Source organism: Cetorhinus maximus, chromosome 1, assembly GCF_964194155.1.
Source record: "Cetorhinus maximus chromosome 1, sCetMax3.hap1.1, whole genome shotgun sequence".
Lineage (NCBI taxonomy): Eukaryota > Metazoa > Chordata > Chondrichthyes > Lamniformes > Cetorhinidae > Cetorhinus > Cetorhinus maximus.
The window spans coordinates 27,094,255-27,115,970 of record NC_135879.1 but is presented as its reverse complement, the minus strand read 5'-3'; the positions used below and the strand labels follow the sequence as shown (position 1 = coordinate 27,115,970).

At 44.9% G+C, this 21,716-nt stretch overlaps 1 protein-coding gene across 1 annotated transcript in view; it reads left to right on the top strand.

Moving 5' to 3' along the window:
• mgarpa (mitochondria localized glutamic acid rich protein a) overlaps positions 1-20,093 on the top strand; it is a 49,861-nt gene extending 29,768 nt beyond the window's left edge. The window contains exons 5-6 of the mRNA XM_078538698.1: positions 8,231-8,443; positions 19,079-20,093. Of these exons, the coding sequence (XP_078394824.1) occupies positions 8,231-8,421 (191 nt within the window). The 3' untranslated portion in view covers positions 8,422-8,443; positions 19,079-20,093. The remainder of the gene's footprint in view (positions 1-8,230; positions 8,444-19,078) is intronic.
• The last annotated feature ends 1,623 nt before the right edge of the window (positions 20,094-21,716 follow it).

Below are 21,716 nucleotides of genomic sequence, written 5' to 3'. Positions count from 1 at the left end.
GCATTTGCTTGAGCTCCCTTCTCTTCTGTCAGCGCAGCCAATAGGAGTGGGTTTTATAATACAAAGAAGGAAGTTCAGAAGTTATGTGATGTGCACTGTAAGTTTCTCCACTTAACATACATTTATGATTCACCCATTTGAAGGATGGTCTTAGAAATTTTGTCAACACCAGTCGGTTAAATACTTGTAGAAACAATTCAAATGCTTAAAGCGGAGTTAGATCAGTAGTTGAAAGAATTCATGCAGTGAGTTACTGAGTCACACAGACAGGATGATTCCATGTTTGATTCCAAGAAGTTCAAAGTAGAAAATTCACCCAGTCTGGATGTATTCTAGGTTGCAGAGGGAAGTAAGGGTGATAATAGTGAGGTACTAGTCACAATCTTTAAATACTCCTTGGATATGGGAGTGGTGCCAGAGTAATGGAAGTTTTAAAATGTTTCACCCCTGCTCAAAAAGGGGGAGCAGGGTAAACCTGGTAACTATAATCAGTAACTAATATCAGTGGTGGGAGACAACAATAAATATAGAAAAATATAGGTTAATAAATGACAACCAGCATAGATTTGTTAAAGGCAAATTATGTCCCACAAATTTGGTTGATTTATTTGATGAAGTAATGGAGAGAGTCTATGAAGGTAGTGTGATTGATGTTGTTTGCATAGATTTTCTAAAGACAAAATAGATTTGCTAGCTAAATGGAGGCCATGGGGTTAAAGGGAGACTGGCAACATGGAAAAACAATTGGCTAAGAGACAGAAAGCAAAGAGTAACGATGAATAGTTGTTTTCAAACTGGAGGAAAATTTGCAGTAGTATCCTGTGATTTTGGCATGAGGATTACTACAGCTCTTTTAGATATATATATTAATGAGTTGAACTTAGGTATAAAGGGCATAGTTTCAAAGTTTACAAAGAACTTAGAACTCAGAAATGTGGTACACAGTGAAGAAGAAGATGGTAGTAGATTTATAATCTATATCAATGACTTAGATGAAGGGACTGAATGTACAGTTGCTAAATTTTCTGATGACGCAAAGATAGGTGGGAGAGTAGGTTGTGAAGAGGACATAAGGAGTCTGCAAAGGGATATAGATAGGTTAAGTGAGTAGGCAAACATTTGGCAGATGGAGTATAATGTAAGAAAATCTGAACTAGTGCACTTTGTCAGAAAGAACAGAAAAGCAGTATGCTATTTAAATAACGAGATTACAGAACTCTGCGGTACAGAGGGATCTGGGTACCCTGGCACATGAATCACAAAAAATCAGTATGCAGGTACATGGAACATTCCTTATTTTAAAATTATGTCCCCTAGTTCCAGTCTCTTCCACAAGGGGCACCCCTCTCTGTATTCACCCTGTCAAGTCCTCTCAGGATCTTATATGTTACAATAAGAACACCTCTCATTCTTCTAAACTCCAACTGATACAGGCCAAACCTGCCAACTAGCTGTATGGAAGTGCAGCAAGTGATTAGGAAGGCAAATGGAATGTTATTTATTGCAAGGGGAATGGAATATAAAAGTAGGGAAGTTCTGCAGGGGTTGTACAGGGCTTTGTTGAGACCACATCTGGAGTACTGTGTACAGTTTTGGTCTCTTTACTTAAGAAAGGATATAATCGCATTAGAAGCAGTTCAGAGAAGGTTCACTTAATTGATTCCTGGAATGAGGGGATTATCTTATTTGGACAGGTTGGGCGTGTATCAGTTGGAGTTTAGAAGAATGAGGGATGAGCTTATTGTAACATATAAGATGTTGAGGGGACTTGACAGGATGGATGCTGAGAGGATGTTTTCTCTCGTGGGAGAGACTGGAACTAGGGGACACAGTTAAAAATAAGCAATCTCCCATTTAAGATGGAGATGGAAAGAATTTTTTTTCTCCCAGAGAGTTGTTATTCTGTGGAATTCTCTTCCCCAGAGAGGAGTGGAGGCAGAGCCATTGAATATTTTAAAGGTGAGTTGAATAGTATCTTGAATGACAAGAGGTTATAGCAGGTAGACAGGAAAGCAGAATTGAGGCCACAATCAGGTCAGCCATGATCTTATCAAATGGCGGAGCAGGCTCGAGGGGCTGAATGGCCTACTCCTGCTCCTAATTCGTATGTTCATATTTCATGCATTCTATATGCAACTAGAAGGATAGTTTGAAGCAAAAGCAGAATTACCTGGAAAAACTCAGCAGGTCTGGCAGCATCGGCGGAGAAGAAAAGAGTTGACGTTTCGAGTCCTCATGACCCTTCAGCAGAACTGAGTATAGTTAGGAGAGGGGTGAAATATAAGCTGGTTTAAGGTGGGGGGGTGGGGGGAGAGAAGTTGGTGGGGGGGGGTGTGGTTGTAGGGACAAGCAAGCAGTGATAGGAGCAGATAATCAAAAGATGTCACAGACAAAAGGAACAAAGGGGTGTTGAAGGTGATGATATTATCTAAGAAAATGTGCTAATTAAGAATGGATGGCAGGACACTCAAGGTACAGCTCTAGTAGGGGTGGGGTGGAAAGGCTGACAAGGTATTACAGTTGTAGATTTAAAAATAATGGAAATAGGTGGGAAAAGAAAAATCTATATAAATTATTGAAAAAAACAAAAGGGAGGGGGAAGAAACAGGGTGGGGATGGGTGGAGGGAGTTTAAGATATAAAGTTGTTGAATTCAATATTCAGCTCGGAAGGCTGTAAAGTGCCTAGTCGGAAGATGAGGTGCTGTTCCTCCAGTTTGCGTTGGGCTTCACTGGAGTAATGCAGCAAGCCAAGGACAGACATGTGGGCAAGAGAGCAGGGTGGCGTGTTAAAATGGCAAGCGACAGGGAGGTTTGGGTCTTTCTTGCAGACAGACCGCAGGTGTTCTGCAAAGCGGTCGCCCAGTTTGCGTTTAGTCTCTCCAATGTAGAGGAGACTGCATTGGGAGCAACGAATGCAGTAGACTAAGTTAGGGGAAATGCAAGTGAAATGCTGCTTCACTTGAAAGGAGTGTTTGGGCCCTTGGACGGTGAGGAGAGAGGAAGTGAAGGGGCAGGTGTTGCATCTTCTGCGTGGGCATGGGGAGGTGCCATAGGTAGGGGTTGAGGAGCAGGGGGTGATGGAGGAGTGGACCAGGGTGTCCCGGAGGGAACGATCCCTACGGAATGCCGCCAGGGGGGGTGAAGGGAAGATGTGTTTGGTGGTGGCATCATGCTGGAGTTGGCGGAAATGGCGGAGGATGATCCTTTGAATGCAGAGGCTGGTGGGGTGATAAGTGAGGACAAGGGGGACCCTATCATGTTTCTGGGAGGGAGGAGAAGGCGTGAGGGCGGATGCGCGAGAGATGGGCTGGACACGGTTGAGGGCCCTGTCAACGACCGTGGGTGGAAAACCTCGGTTAAGGAAGAAGGAGGACATGTCAGAGGAACTGTTTTTGAAGGTAGCGTCATCAGAACAGATGCGACGGAGGCGAAGGAACTGAGAGAATGGGATGGAGTCCTTACAGGAAGCGGGGTGTGAGGAGCTGTAGTCGAGGTAGCTGTGGGAGTCGGTAGGCTTGTAATGGATGTTGGTGGACAGTCTATCATCAGAAATTGAGACAGAGAGGTCAAGGAAGGGAAGGGAAGTGTCAGAGATGGACCATGTGAAAATGATGGAGGGGTGGAGATTGGAAGCAAAATTAATAAATTTTTCCAGGTCCAGACGAGAGCATGAAGCCACACCGAAGTAATCATCGATGTACCGGAGAAAGAGTTGTGGGAGGGGGCCGGAGTAGGACTGGAACAAGGAATGTTCCACATACCCCATAAAGAGACAGGCATAGCTGGGGCCCCTCTCTCCTCACCGTCCAAGGGCCCAAACACTCCTTTCAAGTGAAGCAGCATTTCACTTGCATTTCCCCTAACTTAGTCTACTGCATTCGTTGCTCCCAATGCGGTCTCCTCTACATTGGAGAGACTAAACGCAAACTGGGCGACCGCTTTGCAGAACACCTGCGGTCTGTCTGCAAGAAAGACCCAAACTTCCCTGTCGCTTGCCATTTTAACAAGCCACCCTGCTCTCTTGCCCACATGTCTGTCCTTGGCTTGCTGCATTGTTCCAGTGAAGCCCAACGCAACCTGGAGGAACAGCACCTCATCTTCCGACTAGGCACTTTACAGCCTTCCGGGCTGAATATTGAATTCAACAACTTTAGATCTTAAACTACCTCCCCCCATCCCCACCCCGTTTCTTCCCCCTCCTTTTTGTTTTTTTCAATAATTTATATAGATTTTTCTTTTCCCACCTATTTCCATTATTTTTAAATCTACAACTGTAATACCTTGTCAGCCTTTCTACCCCACCCCCACTAGAGCTGTACCTTGAGTGTCCTGCCATCCATTCTTAATTAGCACATTTTCTTAGATAATATCACCACCTTCAACACCCCTTTGTTCCTTTTGTCTGTGACATCTTTTGATTATCTGCTCCTATCACTGCTTGCTTGTCCCTACAACCACACCACCCCCCCAACTTCTCTCCCCCCACCCCCCCCCCCCTCACCTTAAACCAGCTTATATTTCACCCCTCTCCTAACTATACTCAGTTCTGCTGAAGGGTCATGAGGACTCGAAACGTCAACTCTTTTCTTCTCCGCCGATGCTGCCAGACCTGCTGAGTTTTTCCAGGTAATTCTGTTTCTGTTTTGGATTTCCAGCATTCACAGTAGTTTTTTGTTTTTATATAGGATAGTTCGAAGACTTGCTTTCAAGCCTACCATTGTATATTAGGGCTATCCCAAGGTAACTCTCTGTGTTCTGTCCTCTTTCCTAATGGAAAAGCGCTTGATCTCCACTCATTGGGGGTATATTCCAACTTTGCTGCCTAGACAGTAACCTGGGAGAGCGAATTGTGCATTCATTATAGAACCAATCCAGTTTTCATTCCATTAAAACTATATAAAGGGACAGGCAATCCACTCCACTCCAGATTACTGCCCAGATGGTGAAATTAGAAATTACCCTGGTTTACTGCCTGTAATAAAATGACATTGCCCAGAATATGTCATTCTTCATTTCTGAGCCTAGTTATTTGGCTGTGGGAGGGTTCACAGCCAAGGCCAATCCTACCCTCAACAGTTATAGTCACCATATTATAAGGGATATAGAAGGTGCAAGAAAAATTCACATGTATGATAATAGAACTGAGAGGTTATAACCTTTAGGAATGGCTAAGATGCGGTTTGCAAAAAAGTGAAGTTGGAATGGTGACCTGTTAGAAATATTTAAGGTTATGAAGGAGTTTGATAAGGTAGAGTAGATGTTCTGCCCAAGGGGACATTAAGAATAGGGACCATAAGTATAAGATAATTATCAATAAATACAGTAGAGAATTTAGGAGAAATGTCCTTACCTGAAGTGTGGTGAGAATGTGGAATGTGCTATCGCAAAAAGTAGTTGAGGCAAATAGAATAAATACATTTAGGGGGAAGCTAGACAAACGCATGAGGGAAAAAGAAACATTTGCTTATAAGGTTAAATGAAGATGGAGGTGGTGGGGGGCAGGAGAGAGCATTAATACCAGCATAGACCAGTTGGGCCTAATGACCTGTTTTTGTGCTGTAGACTGTGTAATTATATGTAATATTCCCATATATGCAGCTCGAGAAGAGGTTGCTGGATAGTGGGCAAGAGCAGGAATCCTGTGAAATTTTATCCTTGTGCCTGGGAATGCAGAGACCATTGTAACATCCCTACTGCCAACTTGGCTGAAATCAGCTGCCAGAGCTCAAACTGGCAATTAAACTTGGGACCCTCCATATCACAATATTTCAACTACCCACCGTCTCAATCAGTCTGTGGGAATAGCAGGTTGATAGGATTATTGGACACATGGAAATTGTTCTATTTATTCTACACCTAAATATACTGTATTCAAGTCATCTTGTGATTAGTGAAGGGCTATATAGAAAGCTTTAATTACATGATTCTGGCTGTACTATATTTCTCTCATGAGCCATTGCTGGAAGAATTGAGTTACTCATTTGCTATCTTGGATAAGCAGCTTGTGACCAAAGATTTCCTGAAAATGGAAAAGCTAGTCAACATAAACCTGCACTTAGCCTCTGGATGTGAGACTTTATGTTGAATGAGGTTTCTGAGTTTTATGTTTCGGTAGACCATTGCTTGTCATCCTGTCACCTTTAATTATTTCTGGTTTGCATGATTATCATCAGAGGCTGTCCATGGCAATCGGACAGCATCGTATGTAGAATTTATAGCACACAAACAAGCCATTCACCCCAACAGGTTTACACTGGTGTTTATGCTCTACACTCATCTCCTCCTGTTCCATTTACTTTATCTCAATGTATCCTTTTATTTCTTTCTCGCTCATGTACTTCCCCTTCAATGCACCTATGCCATTCACTACAACTGCTCCTTGTGACATAGCGTTCCACATTCTCATCACTCTCTGAGTAAAAAAGTCTGACGGAGGTTTTGGCTTTGGGAGTGCGTTGACTGGGGATCTGACAACTTATTACCCTACACGTACAATTACATGAATCACAGTCACCACACCAGCGACACCTAACAAGTGAATGGTCCCTCTCCAATGCTCCTGTTGCCATTTCTCCTCTCTCCAAAGTCAACGGGAACCTCTCAAAGCTGAGATATCAGAAGAGTAAAGGTGAAGTTCTTCCATTCTTCTTGGGCTGGGAGGCTCAGATTGAATCCTGTTACATACTTCTTCCTTCCCAACCCTATATGTGTGTTAATGTGTGACGGCCCTGTGCTTCAGAATGGAGTTAAACTTGTTTGAGCTAGGTTAGGCACTTTGACGGTAAATCCTTCTTGTTTTCCCTTCTTGTCACTGTTCTCTTCTCTCTGTGTTTACATAAATAGTAGCTTCAGAACTGTGATTTCCACCACTGATCTTAATCACAGCAGCAAATGTAATAATAAATATAGAATTCTAATTTCCTTTTTAGAATTTTTTTGGTTTTGTTTGTTACTCTACACCTTGTAAAGTAAGATGGTAAGAATCCAATTGTCCAAAACTGGATGCCAAAGGTAGTCCTCTTGTTTTTTTTTCAGTCCCAGAGGGAATTATTTATTTTCTGAATGGCTGTTTACTGATTGTCAATGTTGTTTTAAAAATATAAACTAAAAATTAACTATTTATAATAGGAGAAGGGCTTGAACAACTGTTCAGCAAAACAATTCAAATGGAAGATGTGTATAAAAAATTAGAAACGTATCAGTTAACCTTCTCTGGAAGCTGAATATTTTTTTTATTTGGTCATGGGGTGTGGGTGTCGTTGGCTAGGCCAGCATTTATTGCTCAGAGGGCAGTTAAGAGTCAACCACAATGCTGTGGGTCTGGAGTCACATGTAGGCCAGGCCAGGTAAAGACAGCAGATTTTCTTCCCTAAAGGACATTAGTGAACCAGGTGGGTTTTTACAACAATTAACAACAGTTTCATGGTCATCAGACTTTTAATTCCAGATTTTTATTGAATTCAAATTTCACCATTTCCCATTGTGGGATTTGAACCCAGGCCCCCAGAGCATTACCTTCAGTTTCTAGACCACTGGATATTGGTATTGTCACTGGAGTGGTATTCCAGAGAGGGAATATATCTCCCCTCACTACTTTCATCTCCTCTACATGCTGAGTCATGCGAGGGAGGTTCCATATTCCATTGACACAAGTTGTCTTGTGACACCTTGGCCCAGTGGCCATTCTTCTTGTGTGAGTGTGGACTAGTTATTGGTAGCCTGTTGGACTGTAGTGAGCATCCCAACTCATTATGATCCTGTCCTCCCACATGTTCAATTCCCAGCAAGATTCACTGGATACTGATTAAGATTGGAAGTCTGGCTTATTTGTTATTTTTCTTGAGTCATGGCACGGGGGCCAGTTTTTGTGTCCAACTACTGCTTTGTCTGAGGTCAGGTAAGGCAGCACAGATTGAGATTTCAGTGTGGGTCCTCTGGTTTGTATGATTTTGTACCGGACCATGCAGTGCACTGCTTTCATTTTTTTTGAATGAACTGCTGAGTGTAGGTCTTGACATTGCACCACAGTGTGATATGGGTGATAGTGAATCGGCAGCCTGTTTTACTTTTCTCCTGGTTGATGTCGATGAAATCTAATGTCTTCTGTTACAGTAGATTCTGCTCCAAGCAGCCCTCCATCATTCTGACTGGGGCAAAGTTTTTCTTTAAGCATAGCTAATACTGTGTGTCGTGATATATTTTGACATGCTTATGTTGAACTATGATTAGAACCAGATGAGGTCCAGTCTCCTGAAGTGGTTGAAGCTGCTGGAGAGGTCACCGAGTTGGTAACGGAAGAGGCCAAAGTCCCCGTGGCTGAAACCGTCGAGCAGCCTGAAAGTCCTTCAACAGTTGCAGAGCCCAAAGATGTCCCACTGGAGGGAGAGACTGAGACATCGGTTGCAGCTCCAAAGGAATAGCTACAATCTGATCAAATCAAAGGTTAAACAATTCCTCCTGAAAATAATTATATACTTTAGCTGAAGTATCTAATTATCCTGGGTTATTTCAATCTTCATCTCAATTCACCTTTCCCTCACTCCTCTGACTTTACAGTCCTCCTGTCCTCCCTTAACCTTCCCCTCCATATAAATGCTATTTCCATGGTCACTCCCTCGATCTTGCCTTCACACATGGCCTACCTATTCTCCTCATCTCAATCAGAGACACGGCCACCTCTGTACAATTCCTTGTATCTTACTCATATCCTCCTTCTAACCCCACTTCCTTTTATGTTTGCACTTGGAAAAACAAGTCACTTACTACTTCACTTACCAGTGTCACCTCTCCAAGGGGTGCCTGATGCTATTTAAATTCAATCAGGCACTTAAATGGGCAGCATCAGGTCTCCCACAGAATTAAGGTCTGCCAATAGGTTGGAAATCCTGCCCCAAGAGCTGCTGCCAATCAGAGGCTGGCCGCTGCACATTATAGGCAGTGCAACCAGGAGCAGTGGCTGCAGCTGACAATGCTCTGAGGCCTTGACCAGGGATTGTCGCTGGATCCTTCTAGACAGATGAGGACAGCGGGTTGGGGGTCACTGGTGAGGGAGGGCTGGGGGGGCTCGGGTGGAAGGTAAGGAGTGGTCCTTGGTGGGCAACCCCCTATCCAATGCCTCTCCCTCGATTGGGCACTATGTTCCTTTGAAAGAGGGACCACCCCCTTGGGAGATCACTGGCAAATCCTGTCGGGTTTGCTAAGTAGCCTCAGGAGGCACAGGAGACCCGTGCGAGTCAGACAAAATCCCTGAGCCACCACTAAATCCCAGTGGGCTCAGGAGCAATGGCCTTCAAGTAGCTCAATAATGAGCCTAATTTGCCAGCCTTCCCAGCGACTATGTGGGTCTGCACACCACCAACCCCATTAAATCCTAGCCAAAGTGAGAAAGTGATGCTTTAGTTGTACAGAGTCTTGATCAGACTCCACCTGGGGTACTGCATTTAGTTTTGGGCAATGCACCTCAGAAAATATATACTGGCTCTGGCAGGTGTATATAGGAAATAGGAGCTGGAATAGGCCATTTGGCCCCTTAACCTGCTCTGTCATTTAACTAGATCATGGTTGACCTTCTACCTCCACGCCATTTTCCAGCACTATCCCTTGATGTCTTTAATATCTAGAAATCTATCCATCTCTGTTTTGAACATACCCAATGACTGAGCCTCCACAGTCCTCTGGGGTAGACAGTTCCAAAGATTCACTACCCTCTGAGTGAAAAAATTCCTCCTCATCGCAGTCCTAACTGGCCTGCCCCTTATTCTGAGACTGTCTCCCTGGTTCTAGACCCCCCCCCCCTCCCCCGACCCCCAGCCAGGGGAAACATCCTTCCTTCAGTTTGTATGTTTCAATGATATCACCTTTTGTTCTTCTAAACTCTAGAGAATACAGGCCCAGTCTCCTCAATCTCTCCTCATAGGACAATCCCGCCATCCCAGGAATTAATCTGGTGAACCTTCATTGCACTCTTTCTATGGCAAGTATATCCTTCCTTAGTTAAGGAGACCAAAACTGTACACAATATTCCAAGTGAAGCCTCACCAAGGCTCTATACAATTGCAGCAAGACATCTTTACTCCTATATTCAAATCCTCTTGCAATAAAGGCCAACATACCATTTGCCTTCCTAATTGCTTGCTGCACCTGCATGTTAGCATTCAGTGACTCATGAACGCAGACACCCAGGTCCCTTTGGACATCAACACTTCCCAGTCTCTCACCATTTAAGAAAAACTCTGCATTTCTGTTTTTTCTACAAAAGTGGATAACTTCATATTTTTCCACATTATAGTTCATCTACCATTTTCTTGCTTGGTCTATTTAAATCCCCTTGAAGCTCTTTGCATCCTCCCCACAACCTCACATAGTTTCGTTGTATCAGCAGACTTGGAAATATTACATTTAGCCCCCACATCTAAATCATTGATATAGATTGTGAATTATAAATGTATTACAATTAATATAAGTAATATACTATAATTATTATAAACATATATAAATTATATTGTTATAAATGTACAGTGCAGATTCACTAGAATTATACGAGGGCATAGAGAATTTAATTATAAGGATAGATTTCCATTTAGAAAGTTGAGGGGTAATCTGAGATATTTAAAATGATTGAGGAATTCAATATGTAGACACAGGGAACATATTGTACAAGGAGGCACATCTGACAGAACTCCCTGCAAATCTGTGCAAGCAAAAATTCAACCACACAAAAAGAATGCTGTGAATATCATCACAATAAACTTAAGCATGCATTCTAATCGAAAGCTATACAAAGTCTTCATAATAATAAAGGGTAGATACAGATAAACTACTTGCTCTGGTGGTGGAATTCAGAACAAGAGGGTATTGTTTGGGTTTTGAAATGCAACTACTACATGTCCCATCTGGCTTTCTGTAGTCAGGTGACCTTTGCCATGAGGCAGTCTCTAAGCAGACGTCTTGAGATCAGTTCATTAAAGACCTACAATAAGAAAGCACTGAGAAGTTGTGCTGTCATTAAACAAGGAACATGGTGCCAGGAAGTGGAGATAAGACAGAGTTTTAAAAATCCTGGAAATTCTACAGAGAAAACAGCTCAGAAAGGCACACAAATGTTCAAATTTGCTAAAAGCTGCTGAAAAAGGACAAGGAAAAGCAACACATTCTGAAGGCTGCAAGTAAGATACTGGATGAGTGAATATGGCACTAAACTTTCCAATCCCAGCTCTCGTCGAATTGAAAGGTAATATTTGGAAGATCTGGCAGTCTTTCCACTTACAATGGCAAAACTATGAGATTGCAACAGACTTAATTAACAAGCCAGAACCGATAAGAGTAGCCACACTTCTAACACTGTTGGGGAGGGACTGCTATGAATTATGTACCATCCTAAATCTAACCGTCAAAGAAAGAAAACAGACTGCAGAGATTTTGAAAGGCTTGAACAAATGCTTTGAACCTCGCATGAACTTTATGTATGAACTCTAGTGTATTCAACAGTAGAGCTCAAGGTGAACAGGAAACCGTTGAACAGTACGGGCAGAATTTTTCAGTTGGCATGAGGGGATGGGCCTGAAACGCCAATGTGTAAAATGATGTGCAATGACATTGGGCGTGCGTCCCGATGTCACCATGTGCCATCGCGATATTTCGTTCGGCGGGCACGCGCCGGAGTCAGCTGTGCACCCGCTGAAATGTAAACAGTCTATTAAGGCCATTAAGAAATTAATTGAAACATTTGTGAGCGCTGCTGGTCCAACCTTAAGGTTGGTGGGGCAGGCGAAAGGCCCAAGTGGTCTTCGTGTTTTTCAGGAAACCTCATCCACGAGCGGGATGAGGTTTCCTGAAGCTTTAAATAAATACATTTTCATAAATATAAAAACATGTCCCAACTCATGTGACACAGTCACATGAGGGGACATGTTTAAATAAATTTTCAAATCGTTTATTTAATTATTTTAATATCCATTCGATCTCCCTGAGGCAGCTCCATGCCTCAAGGAGATTTCTGCGCTAAGCGCTGGCCCCGACTCTCCGTCCTCCTCCCACCTGCACAGGTAGCGCTGAGTGCTACTGGTCGCTATTGGCAATGGGCTATTGGCCTGCCTGCATAAAATGCTGGCGTGGAGCCGATTGTGGGTGGCGATCGGCTCCATGCCCGCCTCCGCCTGCCCCCACCCACTCCTGCCCAGCTCCCCTTGCCATATGAAAAATCCTGCCCAAATGTGACTACAGTAATGCAGCTTGCAGAATCACGCGAGTTCGGACAGCTAAAAGATGATCTGATTAAAGATAGAATAGTCTTCGGCATTCGAGACCCCTCAGTGAGAGCAAGTCTACTGAAAGATGAGAAACTGACACTCAAGAAAGCGATAGATGTGTGTAAAAATGCAGCAGTTGTAAAACATCAGCTAAAGCAGATGTATTGCAGAGCAGACCAGGAGATACATTACGCTGAGAGACATTCCAGGCCAAAAGAGCAGAGCAATCGCAGACAAAGGGTCGGATGCAAATATTGTGGAGGACATCATACAAAGGAAAAGAAGGATTACCCAGCAGGGGGAAAGAAGCAACAAAAACAGAAAATGCTGGAAAAACCCAGCAGGACTGACAGCATCTGTGGAGAGAGAAACAGAGTTGACGTTTCGAGTCCATATGACCCTTCTTCAGAGCTGAAGAGAAGTAGAAATGTGATGAAATTTAGAATGTTTAAGGGGAGTAGAGCAGGTGAAGCTGGATAGAAGGCCAGTCATAGGTGGGGGCAAAGATGTCATGGACAAAAGGACAAAGGGAGTGTTAATGGTAGTGGTAAGAGCTAAAAAAGGTGAAACCAAAACAGAAAATGAAACAGAGAATCCAGCATCTGCAATATTCTGCTTTTATCATGGGAAAAGCAATGTTTTAACTGCAAGAAACAGAATAATTTCACACACAGGTTTTTGGCGAAAAAAATCAAAACAAGCCTATACAGATGGCCACTGGAGAGATATCAGCAGAAGAGTCTGATGAAGAACTATACAACATACAACAGGTTGGTTCTGTCAAGTCTATGGAGGATAAATGTTTGTGACTGTTACAATGATGACCACAGAGGAGAGTATCAAGTGAACCTGAAGTGTCAGATAGACACTGGTGTGTCATGCAACATAATGACCGTCATAGACCTGTGCGAAGTGGCACAACATGGCGATCCAAAAATGAAACCTCAAAAGTAAGTTTGAGGCATATGATGGCACACCGAGAGGCCAACTTAGTCCAATGTAATGGCAAGAAGGAAGACCTACAGTTCTAGATCACAGATGGGACACATCGGCCACTCATCTCAGCTGAACCAAAACTTGGATTGGTAACCCTGAATGTGCCAACAAAGGGCAGCAAAAGACCCCAGAGGGAAGGAAACAAAAAACTCCAGGGTGAGGGAGACAGAAGATCCCAGGGAGAGGGAGACAATATTCAAGTAAACCACAAGATGGTTGTCAACCACATCAGTGCAGTGAAATGCATGAGCCAAAGGTAAATGAGCAGTTCTACAGGAAAATGTTCACATCAGAGCTGAACTGGAAGATTTGAAGCGCAAGATTCAGGCTGAGTATATACCGTTGAAAACGCTCGATAAACTGAAATCTTCAAATTAACCAAGCTGCGTTAGATCTGAACAAACAAATTTCAGGGATGACACAAAGATACCAGAAGGAAATAACGACCCTCAATTCCACAGCTGGCAAAACAAAGCGGGAGTTGAAAAAACTCAACCAGATATACACCCAGGCAAAATGGCAGGCAGAAAAGGCACGCAAAGAAGTTGTGACCCTGAAAGACTACTTCAAGAATCAATATGTAGCCATGACATGTAGCTATGAAAAACATGAAATAAAAAGGACAGTGAAAATGTGAAATCTTACAGGTTCAACGAGAAGCAGCAACCTGACATGATCTGGAAGTCATCAACCCAGCAGAGACTAACTAGTAGAACATACATTGTTAATGCATGAGAACAGTGGGTGTATATTGGGTAGCTTGGATAACTTACTGTTACACATGATCACGCATGCAAATTTGTCTTTTGTTTGCAAGGAAAAAAGGGGATGGTTGTATCTTTGTTCGGTAGGAAAAAGGGGATGTTTGGCCCTTTTGTTATGAAAAGAGGAATGTTTGGGTTTTGAAATGCAACAGTACATCATGTCCCATTTGACTTTCTGTAGTCAGGTGACCTCTGCCATGAAGCAGTCTCTGGAAGCAGACATCTTGAGATCAGTTCAATAATGACCTATAATGAGAAAGCACTGAGCAGTTCTACTGTCTTTAAACACAAAACAAGTATAATCTTAAAATTAAACCTAGGCCATTCAGAAGTGAAATCAAGATGCAAATTGTATTAAAATTTGGAACTTGCTCCCCAAAAGGTTATGGATACAGGGTCAATTGAAGTTTTCAAAGTTTAAATGAACAGGTTTGGGGGGTTGCTAAATAGCCTGTTCCTGATCCTATGTTTCTGTATGAGTGAACACCAGAGAAGATAATTTCCCTCAAATACACAATAACAAACATCGATGCATCACTAAACACAAATGCCCCCAGCTAAACAGTTAGGTGTGCTGACCTAAAAGACCCTCATGAATTATACATGCAAACCAATCAGCACTCTCTTCACATACAGTATAAATTGTTGTTTTCCCCTTATATTGGTATTCTTGCAAAGTGTCCTGATGATGCAAGACAAAAAGCTTCGACATGTTTCTATTTTCAACAATACTCAAATTATATTCCCAAGTGACCAGTTGTTTTGCAGAATTGATTCAGATGTTCTCCTAACAGTTGTTAGGTATCCAGATCCAAGTTCTTTTACAGATGAGAAAATGAATGAGACCTCCGAATATGAGACATTTAGTAAATATTTTATGGGAGAGAAGTGAAAAATGAGAAATGATCACATAGATGTAAGCAGACAATATTGAGAAGGTCACATTGTGAAGAGCAGTGAGGATCCAGAGATTCAGAGCCAAGGACTGTGAAGGCTTCATAGACTTATGATCAAAAATGGCATAAATACAGCCATTTGCTTTACCTGTTACCCCTAGTAAAGCCCTGTAAAGGCTGCAGACACTTGCCGCCTGCTGCGGGTCCAGAAATTCCCACCCGAAATCAACGGACCTTTTGCTGGTCCGTCAAATTTTCCATCCCGCCCACAATGATTCCCACAGCTGGTGCGACTGGAAAATCCTGGCCTTTATTTCCTGCTTCTTCAGGTGTCCTTCCAACTCCAGGCCCAGTCTGGCTTGGAGGCTTATCCGTGCTACTTAAATAAAGCTGACTCTGGTAAATCAGTGGAAGTCAGTGCAGTAATGGTTGATTGTATGCTAATAATGTACAGCCTGACTAATGCCCAATTGGTGATCCAATCAGAAAATCTACCCTAGAGTGCTCTATTGTAATCACTGTTTGAACACCTAAAAGGTTAATAAATGCCTCTCTAGATAGTAAAACCATAATTGTTAGAGAGATAGCCACCTATTGTCTATTAGGTTGAAACCTTTGCACCCAATAGCAAAAGGTGGTATTGTATTCAAAGGACAAATAATAATCAGTCAAGTTTTAGTTATAGGGAAAATAAAAAAAGGATGCTGTAAAGTAGTCATTAATTATAGAATAGGTTAATGTGAACATTTCAAACGATGATAATGGCAGAAAATACTGGAAATACACAGCAGGTCCGGCAGCATCTGTGGAGAGAGAAACAAATGAATGTTTCAGGTTGATGAATTTTCAACTGGAAAAAGTTAGAGATGTGACAGAGGCAGGGAAGGGTGGGGAGCAGAGGAAAGGACAAAAGGAAATGCCAGTGCCAATGTTCCTGTTAAGCTGGAAGATACTGCGCAGGCCTTGTTCTGTTAATAGCATGCGTGTGTCACCTTAAAGGAACTGCACATTGAAAAACCTGGCTGGACCCAATTGTAAAAGGAGGATTGGACTTCGGTAGGATGGAAGATTCAGAGCTTCTAAGGCAGATGTGCTTGACAAAATGGATGATAATGGGACAAGTAAAGGAGTAAAAGATGGGTCTAGAGATGATGTAAATGGGAAAAGTAGAATCGATACCAACAGCTGGCGTACAAAAAAATGGGGGAAATGGTTATGATCTGATCTTATAATCATACACCACAGAAGGAGGCCATTTGGCCTATTGTACCTGTATAATTGTTATCTAACGGGAAGCTGGACCATACAAACCAAAAATAATAGAATGGTTACTGGACAGAAGCAGGCCATTTGACACGTCGTGTCCATGCTGTCTCTCTGCAAGAGCACCTCCGCTAGTCCAAACGAATTCCTCATTTCGTCGTTGGTTTTCTTGCCATTCATTTTAAATCGGTGTCCTCTGGTTCTTGACCCTTCTGTCAATGTGAACAGTCTCTTTCTATCTGCTCTACTGAGACCCCTCATGATTTTGAATACCTCTATCAAATCTCCTCTCAACCTTCTCTCTCTATGGAGAACCCCAACTTCTCCAATCAATCCATATAACTGAAGTCCCTCATCCCTGGAACCATTCTCATAAACTTTCTCTACACCGTCTCTAAAGCCTTCACATCCTTCCGAAAGTATGGTGTCCAGAATTGGACACTGAAGACTAGACAACTCAACAGCCTACAGTCAGTCCACTAGCTTAAGCTAGCTAACTAGCAGCAGACAGCCAAAACACACAGCCATCCACGCAAGCTGTCAGAAGCCAGCCAATACACAACAACAGTTAGCCACCTGTTTATAAGCAGCACCAGGATGTAGTTGGAAGCTAGGGGACAGCAAGAAAAAAAAATTAGGAACTTGAGGCCTGGGAGAATATTTAGAACTCTAACGTGAAAAATCATTGCAAAAAAGGACACTGCTGCAAATATTAATGCCTCCTGGGGGGTGTAGAAAGCAGCATATTGTATCAGCAGATCACTTTGAACAAATGTACCACAAGGTGGTAAAGAGGTATGTAAATGCAAGGGCTATAGGTTTCAGAACAGAACAAGGAAGCCTCTCTGTTTTCACCCAGCCAATGGTAGTACTGTGTCTTCCCCTGCACCATTGCTATGTTTTACCCTCTCTCTTTGCCGAGTCCGGGAAGGCGGTAAAGTACCTCATCAAAAGATGAGGTGCTGTTCCTCGAGCTTGCGTTAAGCTTCATTGGAACAGTATAGGAGGCAAAGGACAGAGAGGTCAGAGTGGGAGATTTTTAAAATTCATTCATGGAACGTGGGCATCGCTGGCTAGGCCAGCATTTATTGCCTATCCCTAATTGCCCCTGAGAAGGTGGTGGTGAGCTGCCTTCTTGAACTGCTGCAGTCCATGTGGTGTAGGTACACCCACAGTGCTGTTAGGGAAGGAGTTCCAGAATTTTGACCCAGTGACAGCGAAGGAACAGCGATATATTTCTACGTCAGGATGGTGAGTGTCTTGGAGGGGAACTTCCAAGTGGTGGTGTTCCCATCTATCTGTTGCCTTTGTCCTTCTAGATGGTAGCGGTCTTGACTTTGGAAAGTGCTGACTAAGGAGCTTTGGTGAATTCTTGCAGTACATCTTGTAGATGGTACACACTGCTGCCGCTGTGCGTCAGTGGTGGAGGGAGTGAATGTTTGTGGATGACGTGCCAATCAAGTGGGCTGCTTTGTCCTGGATGGTGTCAAGCTTCCTGAGTGTTGTGGCAGCTGCACTCATCCAGGCAAGTGGAGAGTATTCCATCACACGCCTGACTTGGGCCTCGTAGATGGTGGACAGGCTTTCGGGAGTCAGGAGGCGAGTTACTCACTGCAGGGTTCCTAGCCTCTGACCTGTTCTTGTAGCCACAGTGTTTATATGGCTAGTCCAGTTCAGTTTAGGGCAGAGAATTGGAAGCTCGGCGTCACACTTTCAGACTGAACAGAGGTTTTCTGCAAACCAGCCACCCAATCTGCATTTGGTCTCCTCAATGCCTTACCGCTTTCTGGACTCAACATTCAGCTGAACAATTTCAAATCATACCCATTGTCCCCATTTTCTCAGACAGCATCTGTTGGTATTGATTATATTATTCCCCTTTCACCTCCTCTAGACCCATCTTTTGTTTCTTCACTTGTCCCATTCCCATCTCCTTTTGTCTTACACCATCATCCCATTTGTTATTTAACTCTCCCACCTTCTACCCTATCACAGACCTCCTCTTTTTTCTTTCCTCCCCCCACCCCCTTCCCACTCTCTTGCTTAAAGCCTATACAAAACCTAACATCTCTAACTTTTTCCAGTTCTGATGCAACATCATTGACCTGAAACAGTGGGCCGGACTTTCCCCTCATTGGGCAGGTGAGCCCAGGAGCGGCCGCGAAACGGTTCCGTTGCCCGTGATTGGGCCCTGACCGCAATTTCACATTGGCTGGCCAATTAACGGTGATCCAGTGTGAAACGCGCGCTGAGAGCCTCAGTACTGCCGGGTGGGGGGCGGGAGGAGCGCGTGCGCTGAAGTTTGTGCGTGCGCGGGGGGGTGTGCTCACTGAAAGCTCCCTCAAGGCACGGAGCTGCCTCAGGAAGCTGAAGATTTTTTAAAATGAGAAAAGAAGAAACTACAAATAATCTAAACATGTCTCCACATGTGACTCAGTCACATGGAGAGAGACGTGTTAAAAATGAGTTTTAAAGAGTTTTATTTTTTTCCAATTCATTGTTGGAAACCTCATCCTGCCTGTGGATGAGGTTTCGCTAAAAACGCAAAGGCCGCCTTGGCCTATTCGCCCACCCGCCAACCATAAAGTTGCACAGGCAGTGAAAAATTCTGCTTAATTAGCTGCTTGAGGGCCTCAATAGGCCTCTTAATCGTCGGTGGGCGCACGTGAGAGTTGGCAGCATGCCCGCCAACTAAAATATTGCGCACTGTTTCACGCTTGGGCCTGTCGGGCATGTGCCCACATGCCGAGCTGAAAATCCTGGCCAGTAATTTTATTTCACTCTTCACAGATGCAGCCAGATCTGCTGAGAATTTCCAGCATTTTCTGTTTTTATTTCAGATTTACAGATTTTGCAGTACTTTGCTTTTGTAATAATGATAAAGGTTTATTTGTCCCATCTCTGTTGCAGGACAGGAACCATCTCATTTTGATTATTCAAAATCTGCTAAGGTTGACTCAAGGTGCAGCAAAGGTGATGCAGAGAAAACCTGCAAGGCTTATTGATTGGGGAGTCCAGGATAGTTTCCAAAGTGTAATATATTTCTATTATGTGGTTTAACACAATTATATTAGGTCAACTAAAGATGATTGACATTAATTTATAATCATCTGATTATGTAACCATTAACTAGGCAATTATATTTGTACACATTAGGAATTTCTAAACATGTATTCTATTTATGAATGATGATAATCCAACCAATTTAAATTGCAAGTTACGATAGTGTTTACCAAACAATACTGAATAGGATAGATTACTGTTGCAAAGGAGAAATACGTAACACACACTGTCCACCACCAAGGCCGCTTACTTTCATCTCTGCCTCTAACTTGCCCCTATCACCAAACCCCTTCCTGAAAAGCCCCTTCTGCAGATATACTCAAGTGCTGGTGGACAGCCTTTCGCTGGCCAATATTCCACAGGCTTGCAGTCACTTCCTGTCCGGATTGGGACAGTAGAATGCTAATGCATTTCAGTGGTTACAATTGCCGTGGCCTGACACTATCGCAAGCAGTAAGGAAACTAACAGCTTCCCGCTACTGAAAACCCGCTGGCATTTAAAAGCACCCACCACTATCCCCACTCCCTCACCACCCCATCCCAGGGATGTGCTTTTGATGCCACCAGAGAACTTGAGCAGGATGGAAAGCCTTACTTATGGCAGGAGAGTTGGCATTTTCAAAATTTAAAAAAGCCAAATAAATTTAAATTTAAGTCAATATTCTATTTAAAAAAGCAAACAATTTGAATTAAAAGGTTCTCCTCGTATACTTCCCTTTTAAGTTGAACTGAGATAATGCAGTTGTGCTATTGTAATTCCGAAACCAAATTAATGTTTTGTATGTGGTGATTATGTCAACAGTTACATTTTCAATTTCTTTGCAAAAGAGCTGAAATAAAGTAGTTGGAAGTAATACATCAACCTGCATTGTGACCAATTCTTGATATCTCGGGTGACCAAAGAGTTAAATGGTATTCCCCATGTTGCACAACATTCTTGCCATGGCTGGAATCTATTAATGTGTTAGTCTGGGGAGAGAGGGGGCTGGAAGATGGAGGATCGGGGAGAGAGGGGGCTGGGGAACGGAGGCTCGGGGAGAGAGGGGGCTGGGAGACGGAGGCTCGGGGAGAGAGGGGGCTGGGAGACGGAGGCTCGGGGAGAGAGGGGGCTGGGAGACGGAGGCTCGGGGAGAGAGGGGGCTGGGAGACGGAGGCTCGGGGAGAGAGGGGGCTGGGAGACGGAGGCTCGGGGAGAGAGGGGGCTGGGAGACGGAGGCTCGGGGAGAGAGGGGGCTGGGAGACGGAGGCTCGGGGAGAGAGGGGGCTGGGAGACGGAGGCTCGGGGAGAGAGGGGGCTGGGAGACGGAGGCTCGGGGAGAGAGGGGGCTGGGAGACGGAGGCTCGGGGAGAGAGGGGGCTGGGAGACGGAGGCTCGGGGAGAGGGGGGGCTGGGAGCCGGAGGCTCGGGGAGAGAGGGGGCTGGGAGACGGAGGCTCGGGGAGAGAGGGGGCTGGGAGACGGAGGCTCGGGGAGAGAGGGGGCTGGGAGACGGAGGCTCGGGGAGAGAGGGGGCTGGGAGACGGAGGCTCGGGGAGAGAGGGGGCTGGGAGACGGAGGCTCGGGGAGAGAGGGGGCTGGGAGACGGAGGCTCGGGGAGAGAGGGGGCTGGGAGACGGAGGCTCGGGGAGAGAGGGGGCTGGGAGACGGAGGCTCGGGGAGAGAGGGGGCTGGGAGACGGAGGCTCGGGGAGAGAGGGGGCTGGGAGACGGAGGCTCGGGGAGAGAGGGGGCTGGGAGACGGAGGCTCGGGGAGAGAGGGGGCTGGGAGACGGAGGCTCGGGGAGAGAGGGGGCTGGGAGACGGAGGCTCGGGGAGAGAGGGGGCTGGGAGACGGAGGCTCGGGGAGAGAGGGGGCTGGGAGACGGAGGCTCGGGGAGAGAGGGGGCTGGGAGACGGAGGCTCGGGGAGAGAGGGGGCTGGGAGACGGAGGCTCGGGGAGAGAGGGGCCTGGGAGACGGAGGCTCGGGGAGAGAGGGGCTGGGAGACGGAGGCTCGGGGAGAGAGGCGGCTGGGAAATGGGGCTCGGGGAGAGAGGGGGCTGGGAAATGGAGGCTGGAAGAGAGGCGGCTGGGAAATGGGGTCAAGGGGGGCTGGGAAAGGGTGGGCTCAGGGAGAGAGGGACTGGGCAATGGGGTCTTGGGGAGAGAGGGGGGGCTGGGAAATGGGGGGCTCGAAGAGAGAGGGGGCTGGGGCTCAGGGTGAGAGGAAGCTGAGAAATAGTGGAAAGAGGACTAGGAAATAGGGGCTGGAAGAGAGGGGGCTGGGAGATGGGGGAGACAGGGGGTTGGGAAATGGGGGCTCAGGGAGAGAGGGGTCTCAGAAATGGAGGCTCAGGGAGAGAAGGGGCTGGGAAATGGGGGCTCGAAGAGAGAGGGGTCTGGGAAATGGGGGCTTGAGGAGAGATGGAGACTGGGGAACGAAGTCAGTGTTGGGTCTCAGCCTTTTTTTTGCAGAGCTGGAAACAGAAGCAGCAAGGTGGTGAGCGG